Source organism: Amblyraja radiata, chromosome 18 (assembly GCF_010909765.2).
Source record: "Amblyraja radiata isolate CabotCenter1 chromosome 18, sAmbRad1.1.pri, whole genome shotgun sequence".
Classification (NCBI taxonomy): Eukaryota; Metazoa; Chordata; class Chondrichthyes; order Rajiformes; family Rajidae; genus Amblyraja; species Amblyraja radiata.
The window spans coordinates 29,756,453-29,772,724 of NC_045973.1; the positions used below are offsets into that span (position 1 = coordinate 29,756,453).

A 16,272-nucleotide genomic window follows, 5' to 3' on the forward strand; every position below is an offset into this window, starting at 1 on the left:
ATTTGTTCCAAACCGTTTCATACCTCAAGTTTCCCTCCCCACTGACTCTTAGTCTGAAGAAGGGTTTCAACCTGAAACCTATTCCTTTTCTCAAGAGATGCTGCCTGAGTCACTGACTTGCTCCAGCATTTTGTGTCTATCTTTGGTGTAAAGCAGCATCTGAAGTTCCTTCCGACACATTGCAGCAATGAAGCTCTAATCACAATTGCCGAGCTACAGTGAGCAGTTCACATTGTACAGATGGCTAACATTTGATTCATGAAACAAATACACTGAACTCTGTCAAGACATGCCGTTTTCAGAAATATAAAGCAAGCATTTTAAGTACGTTAAAATTTTACTATCTCCTCGCTGATTCACGGGAGACTCTTGAAAGCATATAATGGAAAGGCAACTACAAAGGAGCCGACCATGAACTTCAACAAAGGGCATATGCAGAAGCCAAGAACAGCAAAGGGAGTACACAATATTCCAAACAACCCATTCACCGTCAAGCACCACGTGTGACTATAGATCACACACAGGACTCATCAATCTCCTCGTTATCAACAGAAAAGGAACAGAAACAATTCATCTTCAACCCCAAGGGAGTGTGTTAGAGAGTAAAGCAATTCTGAAGATGATTTAACATAAAAGAAGAGTATAGATCCCAGCTAAGTTTAGAATCAGTGAATTTGCACTGTTAAAATTGTCCAAAAACGACCAGCACTAAACAAAATACACAATAGTAACTCCACAAGTACACAGCTCCACTGATAGTTGTTACATTTCTAAACTCAAATTAAATGCAAAACAAAATTCACATGTATCTGAAATGTTTGTCAAATAAACACATCTGATGACAATTGAGGAAAAGATAGCAAATAAACATTTAAATTCAGAGAAAATAAATAAACTGAAAGTAATTTTAGATAGATTTAAAGTCTGGACTATGCCAAATCAACACAGTCTTTAATAATACAGCAAAAGGAGCAAGACGAGGGATTTACAAGGATATATAGAACCAGTGGGTTTGGTGAGATTTGGAATGTTTGGTGCAAAAGTTAGCTCAAGTCCTCAGGGCTCTGAAGCAGCATGTTTAATACTAGAGGACATAAGTGAGGATCTTGCAAAATCCTCAAAAGATAGGACAGGCAAATCAATGTCAATGTCCTCTCCCACGCCAACAACCCCAGCATTGAGGTTCTGACAACACTCAACCAGCTTTCGATGCCTGACACCAGATTCCCTAAACAAGTGTTCTACTGCACATGTTTTAGGGCAATTGAGCATAAATAGTACTGCACAGGACCAGGACCTTCTGCACACCATGTTGGTGCCAAACATAATGCTAAGATCAACCATTATCTACCTGCACATTCTCCATTTCCCCTCATATCCATGTACCTGTCCAAAAGTTTCCTAAATGCCACAATCGTATCTGCCTCCACCATCAGCAACCACCCTCTGTGTAAAAAACACCTGCCCAGCACATCTCCTTTAACCTTAAAGCTATGCTCTCTAGTCTTTGATAGTTCAATTATGTTAAAAATGGACTGACTCTCTGTCCCATCTATGCCTCTCATAATGTTGTATATTTCTATCAGGTCTTCCCACAACCCTCAGTGTTCCAGATACAACAATTCTTGTCTGTGCAACACCTCCTTGTAGCCAATGCCAAATAATCAATACATCATTCTGGTATACCTTGTCTGCACCCTTTCCAATGCCTCCACATCTTTTCTTTATTGGAGCAACCAAACCTGCACAAAATACTCCAAATATGACTGTGACTAATAATTTCATCAATGTTACAGGCAAGTTGGAATGCAGAGGGATAACGCTCATAAGATGAAAAATAGAATCCACCTTGCTGACAGATCAGATGAAACGATTAAATTAATTGTGGTATAGCCATCAAGAATGCATGCCTCCAGTTTGATTAAATTAGCAGCAAAACTGTTGCAATGGTACTCAAACTCCCTGCAAAGGTCCAATGAGTTCCAATTAAGTCATGTACACAAAGCCTTAACTCCATTTCTCTTTCCAAAGGCTACTGTACCTGTTGAAAATTTTCAGTTTTCTGTTTTATTCTGGTAAGAATCCAAAGTTCATTTCAGCGTTGGAAAGGAACAAATAAATTGAACTAACTTGCAATAGAGCGCAGTCACACAGTTTGATACTACGGCACTAGTCTTGCTGTCAGTTGTGACAAAAGAGATCATGATGGCTATCACTGTAATCGAGCCTGTGGTTACAAATGAGCAACACATGTTGCTAATATGAGGCATCCAAAGAGACCAAATGTTTCTTTGATTACAAACACACACCACTATTTTAAAAAATTACTAATCTAAAAAGATACAAATCAAGTGGCTCCAAAATTAAATTTTTAAAAACTATTTCCAAGCACATCCCAGAGAACCAAGTCTTAGGTGACATTGACATAGCCGTCCATAGCACCCTAAAGCAATGCTTGGAGATTTACAGTGCTGGATATTCAAAGAATATCATTATATTTAAGTAACTACAGTAATGATCTGTACTAAGCAGTATGTTGATTTAGCCATTTATATTCAAAATAGACTTTTAATGTCTTAATATTTCCATAAAAATTCTCCTCGGGGAAAATATGTAATTTTATTCCTCTCAAACTGATCAACTATTTTTAGCAAAATAAAGCTGTGTGCAAGAATAAGATAAATTAGCAAAACAAGTGGTCAATATCACATACTTTTCAAGTTGAAGGTTGAAATCAGCAATAATTCTTACTCAAGATGCTAGTCCAAATGTAAATACATTTAAAATGGGTTTTGCCTCAAGCAATCAACATTTACTGTCCAATAGAATTTTACAGCAACTGATATTCTGCAGACATAAGATGCAAAACAATAAACTCAGGCTCCAGCATAGATTTTGTCTTTATTATTAACAATCACCTCACCACAACAGCATTTAGAGATCTGTCTTAAGGGCCTGTCCCACTATGGCGACATAATTTGCGAGTTTAGAACCGTTTGCACTCACCACAAACTCGCAGCATGGTCGACACGTGTTCCTAGGAGGTCACTGTTTGTTAGTCTCCAGAGGTTTCCGTTCAGGTTTCCTAAGTGGGACAGGGGCATTACTCTCCTTCATGCTCGTGAGAGGTTTCCGCATACTCGGTTTGGTCAAGGAAACATTTTCAGCATGCTGAAAAATTTTACGCATGTGTGTGTGCACGCGCGCACCGATGGTCGATCCTGCTCGCGGTTTCATTGCTGCAGCTCGAGGTTTTTCAGGCGAGTGCCCTCGAGCTTGAAGGTCGGAGACAGTTGCTGAAAATTTGCGTAAGTGGGACAGGCCCTTAAGTCAACACGCTGGTCTGTCAAATCACTTTGAAAATATATTGGTGATTCATTCCATTCACTTATCTTTATATTTCATTTTTATCCAAGTGATTTGGAGAAAATGAAGCAATTGATTGTTCATCAGATGGCAGAAGGAACGTCTTGCATATTATATTTTAGTTCTATCACAAGTAGTATCAGGACATTACAGGAAAATAAAATACTGATATCAATAGTCTACATGAATATGAATGCACATAACAGAAGAAATAGAAATTGGTGACTTTGTTTTGTTTACAGTTTGGCTGCATGAAAATATTATAAACTATATAGCGTGTCATATTTTCATGCAGCCACACTAAATTACCAAACACTGACTTAATTAAATATATCAGCAGACACTGAAATGTTCATATTATGACTGCTTGAACTGTGCAACCATCATGCAATTCCAAACACTAAAGAAATCCCCAAGATCGTGTAACCAGGGAACTAACATATCAAACATACCTCAGTTTCCACTAACAAAATTATATGAGAGCGGTTTTATTCTTACAGCAGTGCAGTTGGCTATACTCTTTGAGTATACAATATCAAATTTAGTGGACAAATAAGCTTGAAGATCCAGAAAATAATAGACCTTTAAAAGGTCTCTGGCAGAGAGTAAACAAGTCAACCCTAGATATTTGGACTTTGTGCCACTAGATGTAGTGGCAACAAGTTCCACCCTGGGAGCCCTTCAAAAAAAGTAACAAAACTAAATATCATTTGCAGAGCTCACAGATTTAAAAAATGAATATGTGCAATGCTAGACAACAGCTATTATGAAAAAAGTGTCCACGTCATACAAAAGTTAATCATTTAAAATTCAGATTTACAAGATGAAAGCATCTCAATTTGTAACAATCCACCAGAACTATTGTACACATTTGATGAGAACTCTAGGGAGAAGATTGCAGAAACTTTGAAGAGTGATTTTTTATTAACATCTTTGCTAGCCATAGATGAAGTGTCAGATGACAGGACGACAGCAAATCTGATACCTCCATTCAACAAGGGCAATGTGGCCCAGTAACCACAGGCTGGTGGGTTTAACTTGAATGGTAGAGAAGTTGTGAAAATATAATTGAATGGTCCAGGAGTTATCTACCCTTGGAAATGAAGGGATTAATCAAGATAATCGGTATGACTTTGTTTGGGGGAGATCCTGTACAATCAATCTGACTGAATTTATCAAATAACAAAAGGTGTTTCGGAGAACAATACAGTTGATTATTCCATGGATCATAGTCTGGTTTTAGACGATGGATCAATTGTCCATGTGAAATTTTCTCAAAGCTCATGGGAACCAGGACAGATATTCATGTTTGCTCCAAAACTGGCTGGGTAACAAACATGTGATGGTAGATAATTGTTTCAGCCTCTGACCAATGGTGTGTGGTAGTCAGATCCTAACTGTTATATACGTTAAGATATGATATATATGGTATGATTACAATATGTTCACAGATAGCATGAAGCTAGTGGCGCTGTTGATTAGCCAGGATAGTTCTTATGCTACAGGATAACACTAACCAGTTGGTAAAATGGGCAGAGCATGTAATTTACACATTGTTTTTTTTTGAGTGTAAGAAGGGACTGTGGACGCTGACTTGAACTGAAGATAGGCACAAAAAGCTGGAGTAACTCAGCTGGACAGGCAGCATCTCTGGAGCGAAGGAATGGGTGACATTTTGGGTCGAGAAGCTTCTTCAGTATGCTGTATATAGGGAAATCAAATAACAGTAGGATGCAGATCGTGAAGGGAAGGGCCCTCAGAAATTTGGATTTGGTGTAACTTGGATGTACAATTCCAAGAATCTGTTAGGGTGGCAGGGCAAGTGGATAAGGTAGTGAGATGGGATATGGGACACCAGTCTTCATTAACCAGGGCATCTAGAGCAAAAGAGCAAGGGGTAAAACCTTTTTAAACTTAGCTTCAGCTGGACAACTACGGATGTGTAAGAAGGAACTGCAGATGCTGGTTTAAACCGAAGATAGACACAAAAAGCTGGAGTAACTCTGCGGGACAGGCAGCATCTCTGGAGAGAAGGAATGGGTGACGTTTCGGGTTGAGACCCATTACAATGGAGATGGGTCAGAGGAGATTTATCACAATGTGAACTGGGATGGGGCGTTTCAATTACAAAGAGTCCCAGGCTTGTCACTTTCTTCCATCCGGGTACTTTCACGCTTTGTTGCATTAGCAAGACAGAATATCATCAATTGTGTCCATCACTCTGGTCATCCCCCATTTAAAAATCCTTTTTTTTCCTGCGACGTGGCCTCTGCAGCTTTCTGTGGTAGCGAATTCCACAGGTTTACAACTTTTCATCCGTGTCCTAAATCTCTGGCGCTGTATCCTGAGATCATAGCTCCCTGTTCTAGACATATTGGCACTCTGCTCTTGCTATCAACATGGATAATCTCACATGAATCCATATAATACTGTCCCAAACACGTTTTTGCCTACTAGCTCAAGCTTTTAAGATGCCCTGAAACATCTAAATGCCATTCCTCTGCACACTCACCCACCCTGCATACACCCACCATATCCCTTCCTAATATTCAAGCCAGAAATAGGCAAATTAGACACAAGCCAAAAAACAACAGGAACATATATAGAAAGTTATCAATTCCCTTGGGCAACCAATACTAATCTAGATCAAATGGGGTTGGATTGTTCAGCTCTCAGTAAATATGGGTCTTTAACAAAATCCTCATTTTAATTTGAACTTAAACCACTCGTAGAAAACAAAAGAACTGGGGTGGGGTGGGTGAAACTGTTAATGTTACACAAGCATGGCAGTTCAATTCCTCTCAGGTGAGGACTGAGCATCATTACTGCAGTCAATTTGAGATAACTTTACTCAGCATCTAACTCATTCATCCTCTGAAAGAAGTGCTTACCAAGAGTTGGTACTTCAATTAACTGCAATGAGCTTGTCGCAGAACAAAAGTACATAATTGAACATAGCAGCCCAATGTCAAATATTTTCACCTGTAACACATTTTAACCAACTAATTCTCCATAATCTACTTCATAGTGTAGTGAACGAAAGAGCAATCTTGCGACAAATTAAGTTTGTGCCCATTAATTCAACCAGAAATTTGCAATCCGTGGACAATCATATCTATTTATATATTAAAACTGTGCGTGTGCGTGTTTATTTGTGGGTCAGATTTGACCTTTGATTCCTTGGTCCGCCAAAACCACACGCCAAAACTCCGAGATTTGTTCGCTTTTACATTCACTAATGCACCCCCCCCCCCCCCCCCCATTTTAAAATCTAAACTGGACTCACCAGCTGCTGACGTCACAATCCCACATGCCGACCAATCTCTTTCTCCATTTGGCAGCCCGGCTCTCCTCCACTTCCCCCCACCCCCCCTTCCAACACCGCTCGCGCCCCGCCTCCCGCAGCTCAACTCACCCGCCCCCCGGCGCCCCGATAACGGCAGCGGCCCCCGCTGCTATTTTCGCCGTCCTCGCTGCCGGCCCGCAGGCTCACTCGTGATCACGCCCGCCCGCCCACTCCACCCCCCCTCCCCGTACTCGGGGTCTGAAGCATCTCTCCTCCCTCCCTTCTTCTGCTGCTTTTGATCGTCCGCTCCGCTCGTACCAGCATGGTCGACCACTCAATAGACGCCGCAAATCGGAAACGCCAGCTACAAAAGGCAGGAAGCTCCCCTGCCTCTGTGCCCCCTCTGCGCCCGCTCCAACCCTCCCCGTTGTTCAAATTGCGCAGAAATAACCAAAGATCCCATAGCTGTTAAGCGGCTATAGGATCTTTGGAAAGAACGAGCGTTCTGCAGATCCGGAGTTGACCGTTCACAGCCGCCGCTCGCTCACAGCTGCAAACCAAACTCCTTTGAAAAAATCTTATGAGCAGGCAAGCAAGCTTTGAAATAGCGAGCTTCTACCTGAAGGTAGCAGGGAGATGAGTGTGTGGCCAGGATGGTGTCGGTCTCTGATGATACTGCCAGACTTTTTGAGGCAGCGACTGCGATAAATCCCCTCGTTGGAAGGAAGGTCAGAGCCGATGATGGACTGGGCAGTGTTTACTACTTTTTGTAGTCTTTTCCTCTCCAGGGCGCTCAAGTTGTCGAACCAAGTCACATTGCAACCGGTCAGCATGCTCTCTACTGTGCACCTGTAGAAGTTAGAGAGAGTCCTCCTTGACAAATCGACTCTCCGTAACCTTCTCAGGAAGTAGAAGCGCTGATGAGCTTTCTTGATAATTGCATTAGTGTTCTCGGACCAGGAAAGATCTTCAGAGATGTGCACGCCCAGGAATTTGAATCTCTTGACCCTTTCAACCATCGACCCATTGATATAAACGGGACTGTGGGTCCCCATCCTACTCCTTCCTAAGTCCACAATCAGTTCCTTGGTTTTGCTGGTGTTGAGGGCCAGGTTATTGTGCTGGCACCATATGGACAGTTGCTCGAACTCTCTTCTCTCCCCTTCCCCCACCTCTCCCCCTCCATTCTCACCCCATTTTCCCCCTCTCCCTCCTCCCATCTCTCTCTCCCCTCCTCCCATCTCTCTCTCCCCTCCTCCCATCTCTCTCTCCCCTCCTCCCCCACCCTCCCTCTCTCCTCCAAGATCGGCTGTTCCCCCGCTGGTTTTCGCCCTCCTCCGTCCGAGGACAGCAAAAAGCAGCGGGGAAACAGCCGATCTTTGGCTTGAGCCAGCTTGACAGAGCCGGCGCGTCAACTGCCTGTCGGCCCGCAGGCGCATTGAGGGCGTACGCAGCGTCTCGACGTCTTATGCAGCTTCTCGACATCGCACGCAGCGTCTTGACGGCGTACGCGTGGCGCGATGACGTCAGGCCGCCCCCCCCTTGCAACCGCGCGTTGCGGGAACAGACCCAATGGGTCTGCACTTGGTCTATTAAAACTGTGTGTGTGTGTGTGTATTCGTGTGTGTGTGTGTGTGTGTGTGTGTATGTGTGTGTATATATTTGTGTGTGTGTGTGTGTGTGCGCGTGTGTGTGAGATTTTGCCTGTGAAAAGTATCTCCTCGAAAACCAGACGCCGAAACAGTAAAAATTTTACATATTTCAGTCGAGATTTTCCTTGTAATTTTAGAAATCCACTCCTCTGTACATTTGGTACATTATTTTCCCAACCAGTCAGACCTTTTTTTTTTTATTAATCTGACCTCTGCCCAGCTGCTGACATTACAAATAACAGTGACATTTTTACATCCTCTGGTAGAAATTTTCTTTATGATTTCAAAAATCCAATCCTCTATAAATTTGGTCAATTATTTCCCGAGATATTTACTAAAATTTATAACCAAACTAACATTTTTTTTAATATTATGGTTGCCCAGCTGCTGACCTCACAATGCCTTTCCTCGTTCCCCCCCCGCCGCTCTGGATTAATGCAGCTGCTGTCAACGCGCATGTGCAGTTTTCCACGAGGTACGATAGCCCCCCCCCCCGTTCTACAAAAGGCGCAGAAAGATCGAGATTCTGCAGCAAAGACCCTACAGCTCAGCTCCGTTATAGCAGCGCAGCTTGTGAAGGCACGCCAACGCCCCCCGCTCACTCAGCTGCCGGTTTCCAGAGAGTCAAGCCGCTTCTGTCTCTCTCCGCATTTCGCAGCCCACTCACTCGCCCGGCTCCACTCCACACCCCCCCCCCTTCTCTTCTCACCTCCTCCCCTATTCCGCTCTCCTCTTTGCCTGTCACAGGGGACAACCTCCTCTCCGGGGAGGCCCGATCGTCTGTCCACCCCCCCGGCCTTGCCTGGCTCTGTCACGCTGGTGGGTGCGCTTCCCTTTGCGGAAGCCACAATCGGCTGGTCCCCCCCGCTGCTTTTCACCATCCTCAGATCGCTCTCTGCCTCGCTCGGGCCCACGCGAGCTGCCGCCCCACCCCTCTCCCCCCCCCCTGCCGCCCCGCCCTCTCTCCCCCCCTCTTCTCCCCCACCCCCCCTACCCTCCTCCACCCTCCCTTAAACCCCCTTTCCCCCCTCCCCTACCCAATTTCCTCCACACCTCCCCCTCCCTTCCCACCCCCTTCCCTCCCCCCATCTCTCGCTCCCCTCCTCCCCCACCCTCCCCCTCACCCACCCACCCACCCTCCCTCTCCTCCTCCCCTCCACCACCCCCTCTCCCTCTGTCTCTTGCCCTTCTGTCTCTGCCTCTCTCTGCCCTCACTCTCTACCCCCCCCCCCCCTCTCTAGACGCGCCTGCGAGTTGGGGGCTATGCGTCAGTGGATAGGGCGGTTATGGAGTAAAATGAGCAAATTAATAATATTAATATAATATCATGGGGGGGAGTTAGTGTGTGTGTGGGGGAACAGACCTAACGGGTCTGCACTTGGTCTAGTTGTCATTAAAATTATGCCCATATTTAGCATTACCTGTATTTACCATTTGAATGTATTTGGGCAATGACTTTCTAACAAAAAAAAGACAAGAAGGATAACCATTTTAAATATTCAGCAATTCAAGTATGATAATCACTTGTTGCCTAGCAATAAATAATTAGCTATCACTGTTAAAATTCTAAAGACATTTCACTACTTGCTAGTTAGGACTCAATTGAACTAAAAAAAAACAAGAGATCTAATAGGTTCCAAAATAAAAACAATCTTCCCTATCTGTACATTAATCTACTTGCATTGATCATGGTATAAATAACCCATACTAGTTGTACTATGTACGATGTGGATATAGCACTGCAAATTTTTATTATGGTAGAAAAAATAAATCTAATTTTCAGTACAGACCCGTGACACAAGGAGATGAAACCAAGTTGTCAACTTACGAGCTTTTCTTTTTTTGCAACAATTTAAAAGGATATTGATTTCAAAAGCCTCTGAAGTAAGTGAATGAAAGGACTAGTCCAGCAAATAGAGTAGCACACAAATATAATGCATTTTACTTCTTGCAAGATTAGTGGTAAAATGCAAGCTACTGTGATAACATCAGTGATCTCCAGCAAGAGACAGTGTAGCCTAAAAAGGGATTCAGTCTTTATCAAAAACTGACAAAGAAGCTATGCCAAACATCTAATGAAATGACGCAACTCCAAAAGTTGTACTTGCACATGATGATCCCGTGACAAAATAGCCTACAATTCCAACCATCTCTGAAAAAAAGCACTTGTTCTTGAAACGGACATGGTACTTTACAGGAACTAACAATTATCTTATTATATTGTTCAAAATCTCATCATTTAATTAGACAGAGAAACAAGTGACAGGTGGATGAATCAGTTTGTTTTCTACCTTGGGAAGATGATTAAATAGAATGTGGAAATTAATGCCACTGAACTTCTTGCAACTGTACAATGCACTGAACTTTACCCCCTACATTTTAAGTAGAAAATCCCACACCTAAAATACACCCAAATTTGCATTTAGCCGCAAAGTTCGTAGCATTTCTTAATCCAATAATTTTTCAACATTTTAATAATAACAATACATTTTATTTATAGGGCGCCTTTCAGGACTCTCAAGGACACCTTACAGTTAAAACAAGCATGAAACAAAAACAACATATACAGCAACAATACACAATTCTCAAACTTTTAAATTTGATCTTGTTCTTTATTCAATTTACTGTCTCGGGTGGTTAGCCTAATCTTCCTGCAAATACACATCTTCAAATATTAATGTCATCTCTTTGAAAACGATTACCCTCTCGTGCTTCCGACCCTCTTATTTTATAGTTATTTTGTAATTTAGGAGTTTGCAATAAGCACGAGTGCAGTCAGCGACACCAACATACCGGAAAATGATTATGTATAGCCTCCATTTTTCATCTTGTCATAAGAAATAAAAGCAGTTGCAGACCACACTATGCTTCACAACTCTGTCATCGTTCAAAAATATATGGCTTGTCTTCCATCTCAGTGCCACTTTCCTGGGCGAACAGCATACCATGCTATTCCCTCACAAGAGAGATCCCTCATGCCTGCCTTCTTGACCTGAGCTTGTTTATCATTCCATCTGAGATCTCACCCTCTATTTTCTTCCCATCTTCTCTGCCACCCCCACACTCCAAACTATCATGTAGACTTTCTCTGTTTGTCTTCCCAATCACCCATATTTACCTCCTCTTGCTCCTAATTCTTTTGAATACTTGCATTCCTCCCCACCTCTCTTTCATAGCCAGTTTGCCTCTCACCCACCCTTCTCAGGTCCCCAAATATTTTGTAGATTTTATATGAACTCTGTCCATTACTCTCTCTTGTCCTGGTTCCTGCAGTTCTGTTCTAATAGTCCATTTCTCCTCTTTTTGCTCTCCCTTCTCGCAATCTTCATCTTGGTAACAATGATCCTTTAGATTTTCTGTGGTCTCCCTTCTCCATACCTTTCTTACTGCTCACCCATTTTCCTTCCTACTGATCACTAGATCTGACTTGCTTCCACTCTCTCATTGCCATGCTCTACCCCTCCCCACTTTCCCACAGAATCTGATTCTCTGACCATCTAAGCATGCTCCTTATCATGTTAATCACCCTGCAATGAATGCCCTCTCCCAATCTGATAATTCATATAATCTTTTCCACCTCCAAACCATACCTTCTGATGCTGTTCAGTAAACACACTATGCCAATCCCACCTATCATCCTGACATCCCAGTATTCTGCAGACTTTATTTCCTGTCATCTCATCGGCCACCCCACAAATCGATCTCACTTTAATTGCCCATCCTCAAATCCCACCAGTGGATATTATCTGCTCCTCCTTTCATTAGACCCCCCCCCCCCCAACCTTACTGTCCCCTGTAGCTTATTACCCTGTACTTTCCACTTGCCTTTTCCCCATCCTCCTCCTATTGTTCCCCATAATTTCCACACTCTGCCTCCTTTTCCCCACTTCCTGACAAGTGCCTGATTTTAATCCCCCCCCTCATCCTGTTGCTCCCAAGTATCCTGTACCCTCTCACCCCATTCCTCTCCTCCTCATCCTCCCCATAAAAGCTCCACACACACTGCCTGCTTTCCCCTCCTTTGTTTCCCCACCTTCCCTATTATTGCAATTTTCTCATCTGTCTCCCCCTGATCCTCGTCCTGCTGCTCCCCATCATTGTACCCTCTCTGCTGTGCTTCCACCTCGTTCTTCTTCTCATCCCCATCTTGCACCCTGTGCTGGCCTCCAATCTTATTCTTCTCACCCAATCCACTTCCATCCCACTCCCCATAATTTTGTTGCTCAATCTTCCCTACCCTCTCACCCTGTCACTGCCCAATATCCTGCATGTTCACTGCTGCCCTCCCTCCCCATTCCTCTCCTATCCCCCATCCTGTTGCTCTCCAGCCTCCCCTACCTGTACTGCTCTGCCACCCCATTCCTCTTCCCCTATCCTCACCTTCTTGCTCCTCAGTCTCCTGCACCTTCTCTGCTTCCCTGGCACCCCGTTCCTCTCCTCTCCCTATCCTCCCTGGTCTCCCCTACCTTCTCTGCTGTCTTCCCACCCATTCTTCTACCCCTATCTACCCTGTTACTCCCCCGCCTCCCCCATGATCTCTGCCTCACAGCCAGCCCGTTCCTCATCACTCCCCATCCTTATCCTGTTGCTCAGTCTCCCCGACCATCTCTGCCTCCCTGCCACCCCTACCTCTTCGACTGCCCTCCCATCTCATTCCTTCATCAGCCCCCGGGTCAGTTTACCTTCGAAGTCGGACTCGGAATCAGACTCGCTCTCTTCGTTGTCCTCGGTGGACTCGGTCTGCATGGCGTCGGCATCGCTGTCCTGCCGGCTGTCGATGCGCTGTTGCTGTTCCTCCTTCTCCTTGAGCCGGGTGAAGTACTGGATGGCGAAGTCGACCAGGTCCGTAGGCTGGTTGCGGAGCACCTCCACGGTGTAGCCCTGCAGCAGGTCGGTGAGGCCGGGCGGGATCTCGATGTTCATCCTCTCTCTTTCCCCCTCTCGCTGGCCGAGCAGTCGGCGATCGGAGAATCAAGCGATTAGTTAACGGCCCCCGGCCCCCGCCGCCGCCGCCTCCTCCTCGCCGCCTCCTCCTCCTTCTCCTCCTCAACCCCGCCGCAAACTCACTCCAACACCGGCCGATTAACCAGCAAAGAAAGCCGCCAATATCAAACCGATACCTTCCCGATTAGTCTGCATTTACCTCCAGAAAACGCTATCGAATCATTGAAATGTTGTTTTATTTGTAAACTTTCAATTGCTTCATTTAGCGAAACGAAACGAAAGCTGATTTGGATTTGTGATTTTATACATAGATAAATATATTATTTAATCTCGTCTCCTCGCCTCACTTGGGCGCTCGCTCGCTCGCTCTGTGCTGTTACGGCGCCCAATCAAACTTGTTGGCAGGAAGTGGGCCGGGTCAACCTGTGATGGACGTGAAGGCTGGCCAGTCGGCGAGCCGGCCTGCCCTGAGCAGCGGCCAATCAGCGCTGGGAAAGGGGCGGGACTTGCGCGCAGCAACAAGTTAGGTTGGCCGTGCACGACCCGCCCCCGTCTTCCTGTCCCGCCCCTCTTCGCCATTGACCGACAGCCACCGCGACCAATCACAGCGCGGCCTCGCCATTGACGTCAGCGACCGCGCGTTTGGCTTACCCTGCACTGTTGCTAGGGCGACTGCTATTCAAAAAACAAGGGGGATCCCTTGCAGAATAAAATGGGAATTCCTGCAGACTGAAATAAAAATCAGACACACCTATCCTTGTGCAAATCCTTCTTTATTAAATATCAAGGGGTGAGTTTAAAATCTATCCATAATGATAAAGCTATACTCAAAATGTATTTGTGTTTAGGAGTAAAGAGGTAATTCTGCAGTTGTCCAGGGCCCTGGTAAGACCACATCTGGAATATTGTGTGCAGTTTTGGTCTCCTAATTTGAGGAAGGACATCCTTGCTATTGAGGCAGTGCAGTGTAGGTTCACGAGGATGGCAGGGCTGTCATATGAGGAAAAGATTGGAAAGACTGGGCTTGTATTCACTGGAATTTAGAAGGATGGGAGTGGATCTTACAGAAATATATAAAATTATAAAACGACTGGACAAGCTAGATGCAGGAAAACATTTTCCCAATGTTGGGGGAGTCCAGAACCAGGGGACACAGTCTAAGAATAAAGGGGAGGCCATTTAAAACTGAGATGAGAGAAAACATTTTTACCCAGAGAGTTGTGAATTTGTGGAATTCTCATTAGAGGCCAATTCACTGGATAAATTTAGAAGAGATAAAGCTCTAGGGGCTGGTGGAATCGAGGGATATGGGGAGAAGGCAGGCACGGATTACTGATTGTGGATGATCAGCCATGATCACAGTGAATGGCGGTGCTGGCTCGTAAGGGCCAAATGGCCTCCTCCTGCACCTATTTTCTATATTTCTATTTTTCAATGCAATTTGAAATATCAAAACGAAACAGCAAGATTCAACAAAGATATTCCCGAAGATTCAGATTCAGGTTCACTTTCAACTTTAATTGTCATTGTCAGTGTACAGTACAGAGACAACGAAATGCAGTTAGCATCTCCCTGGAAGAGCGACATAGAATATGATTTCAATAAATAAATCTATTTACATGCATACAGTCATAGTGTTTTTCCTGTGGGAGGAGTGTCCGGGGGGGGGGGGGGGGGGGGGGGTGATTGGCAGTCACCGAGGTACAGTGTTGAGTAGTGTGACAGCCGCAGGGAAGAAGCTGTTCCTGGACCTGCTGGTCCGGCAACGGAGAGACCTGTAGCGCCTCCCAGATGGTAGGAGGGTAAACAGTCCATGGTTGGGGTGAGAGCAGTCCTTGGCGATGCTGAGCGCCCTTCGCAGACAACGCTTGCTTTGGACATCCTTTTGCAAATCCCTTTGACAGATATATTTGCATCTCCTTTAAAATGAAATCACCACGCAGTCTGTGGAAATGTCAAAAACAAAAGCAAATGCTGAAACTGTGTTTGTTCAACATTAGACACAAAACACTGGTATAAGATCACTGTTTTAAAAAAAAACAGGATGCCTTGTGTGCTATTTGTAAGATATTTTCAAATAAAAACAATGTAAAAGGCATTTATTTCAGATGCTATATTCAAAATAATTGAAAACTGGCTCCCTCGCATTTAGAAATGAAGCGCACAGCTCATAAGACAGGAGCGGAATTAGGCCAATCACCCCATTCTGCCTGCTCTGCTATTCAATCATGGTTGATCTATTTACCCCTCTCAAACCCATTATGTTACCTTTTCACCGTAACCTTTGACAATCTTACTAAACAAGAATCTATCAATCACCACTTTAAAAATACCCACCATCGTCTGTGGCAATGACTTCCACAGATTCAACACCCTCTGTCGAAATAAATCCTCCTCATCTCCATTCAAAAGGTAGACAAAAATGCTGGAGAAACTCAGCGGGTGAGGCAGCATCTATGGAGCGAAGGAAATAGGCGACGTTTCGAGTCGAAACTCAAGTTCAAGTTCAAGTGTTCAAGTGAGTTTATTGTCATGTGTCCCTGAAAGGACAATAAAATTCTTGCTTTGCTTCAGCACAACAGAACATAGCAGGCATTAACTACAGAACAGATCAGTGTGTCCATATACCATTATATAAAATATACACACATGAATAAATAAACTGATAAAGTGCAAATAATGGGCTTTAATGTTCAGAGTTTTGTCTGAGCCAAGCTTAATAGCCTGATGACTGTGGGGAAGTAGCTATTCCTGAACCTAGTCGTTGCAGTCTTCAGGCTCCTGTACCTTCTCCCTGAAGGTAGCAGGGAGATGAGTGTGTGGCCAGCATGGTGTGGGTCCTTGATGATACTGCCAGCCTTTTTGAGGCAGCGACTGCGATAGATCCCCTCGATGGAAGGGAGGTCAGAGCTGATGAAGGGAGGTCAGAACCGGGCAGTGTTTACTACTTTTTGTAGTCTTTTCCTCTCCAGGGCGCTCAAGTTGCCAAACCAAGCCACGATGCAACCAGTCAGCATGCTCTCT

The 16,272-nt window shown here is 44.5% G+C and overlaps 1 protein-coding gene across 1 annotated transcript in view; it reads right to left on the reverse strand.

Annotated features, from left to right (window-relative positions):
* Positions 1–16,272, reverse strand: part of LOC116983311 (mitochondrial carnitine/acylcarnitine carrier protein-like) — a 204,718-nt gene that overhangs the window by 139,364 nt on the left and 49,082 nt on the right. The window contains exon 7 of the mRNA XM_033037018.1: positions 12,987–13,228. Coding sequence (XP_032892909.1) covers positions 12,987–13,228 — 242 coding nt within the window. The remainder of the gene's footprint in view (positions 1–12,986; positions 13,229–16,272) is intronic.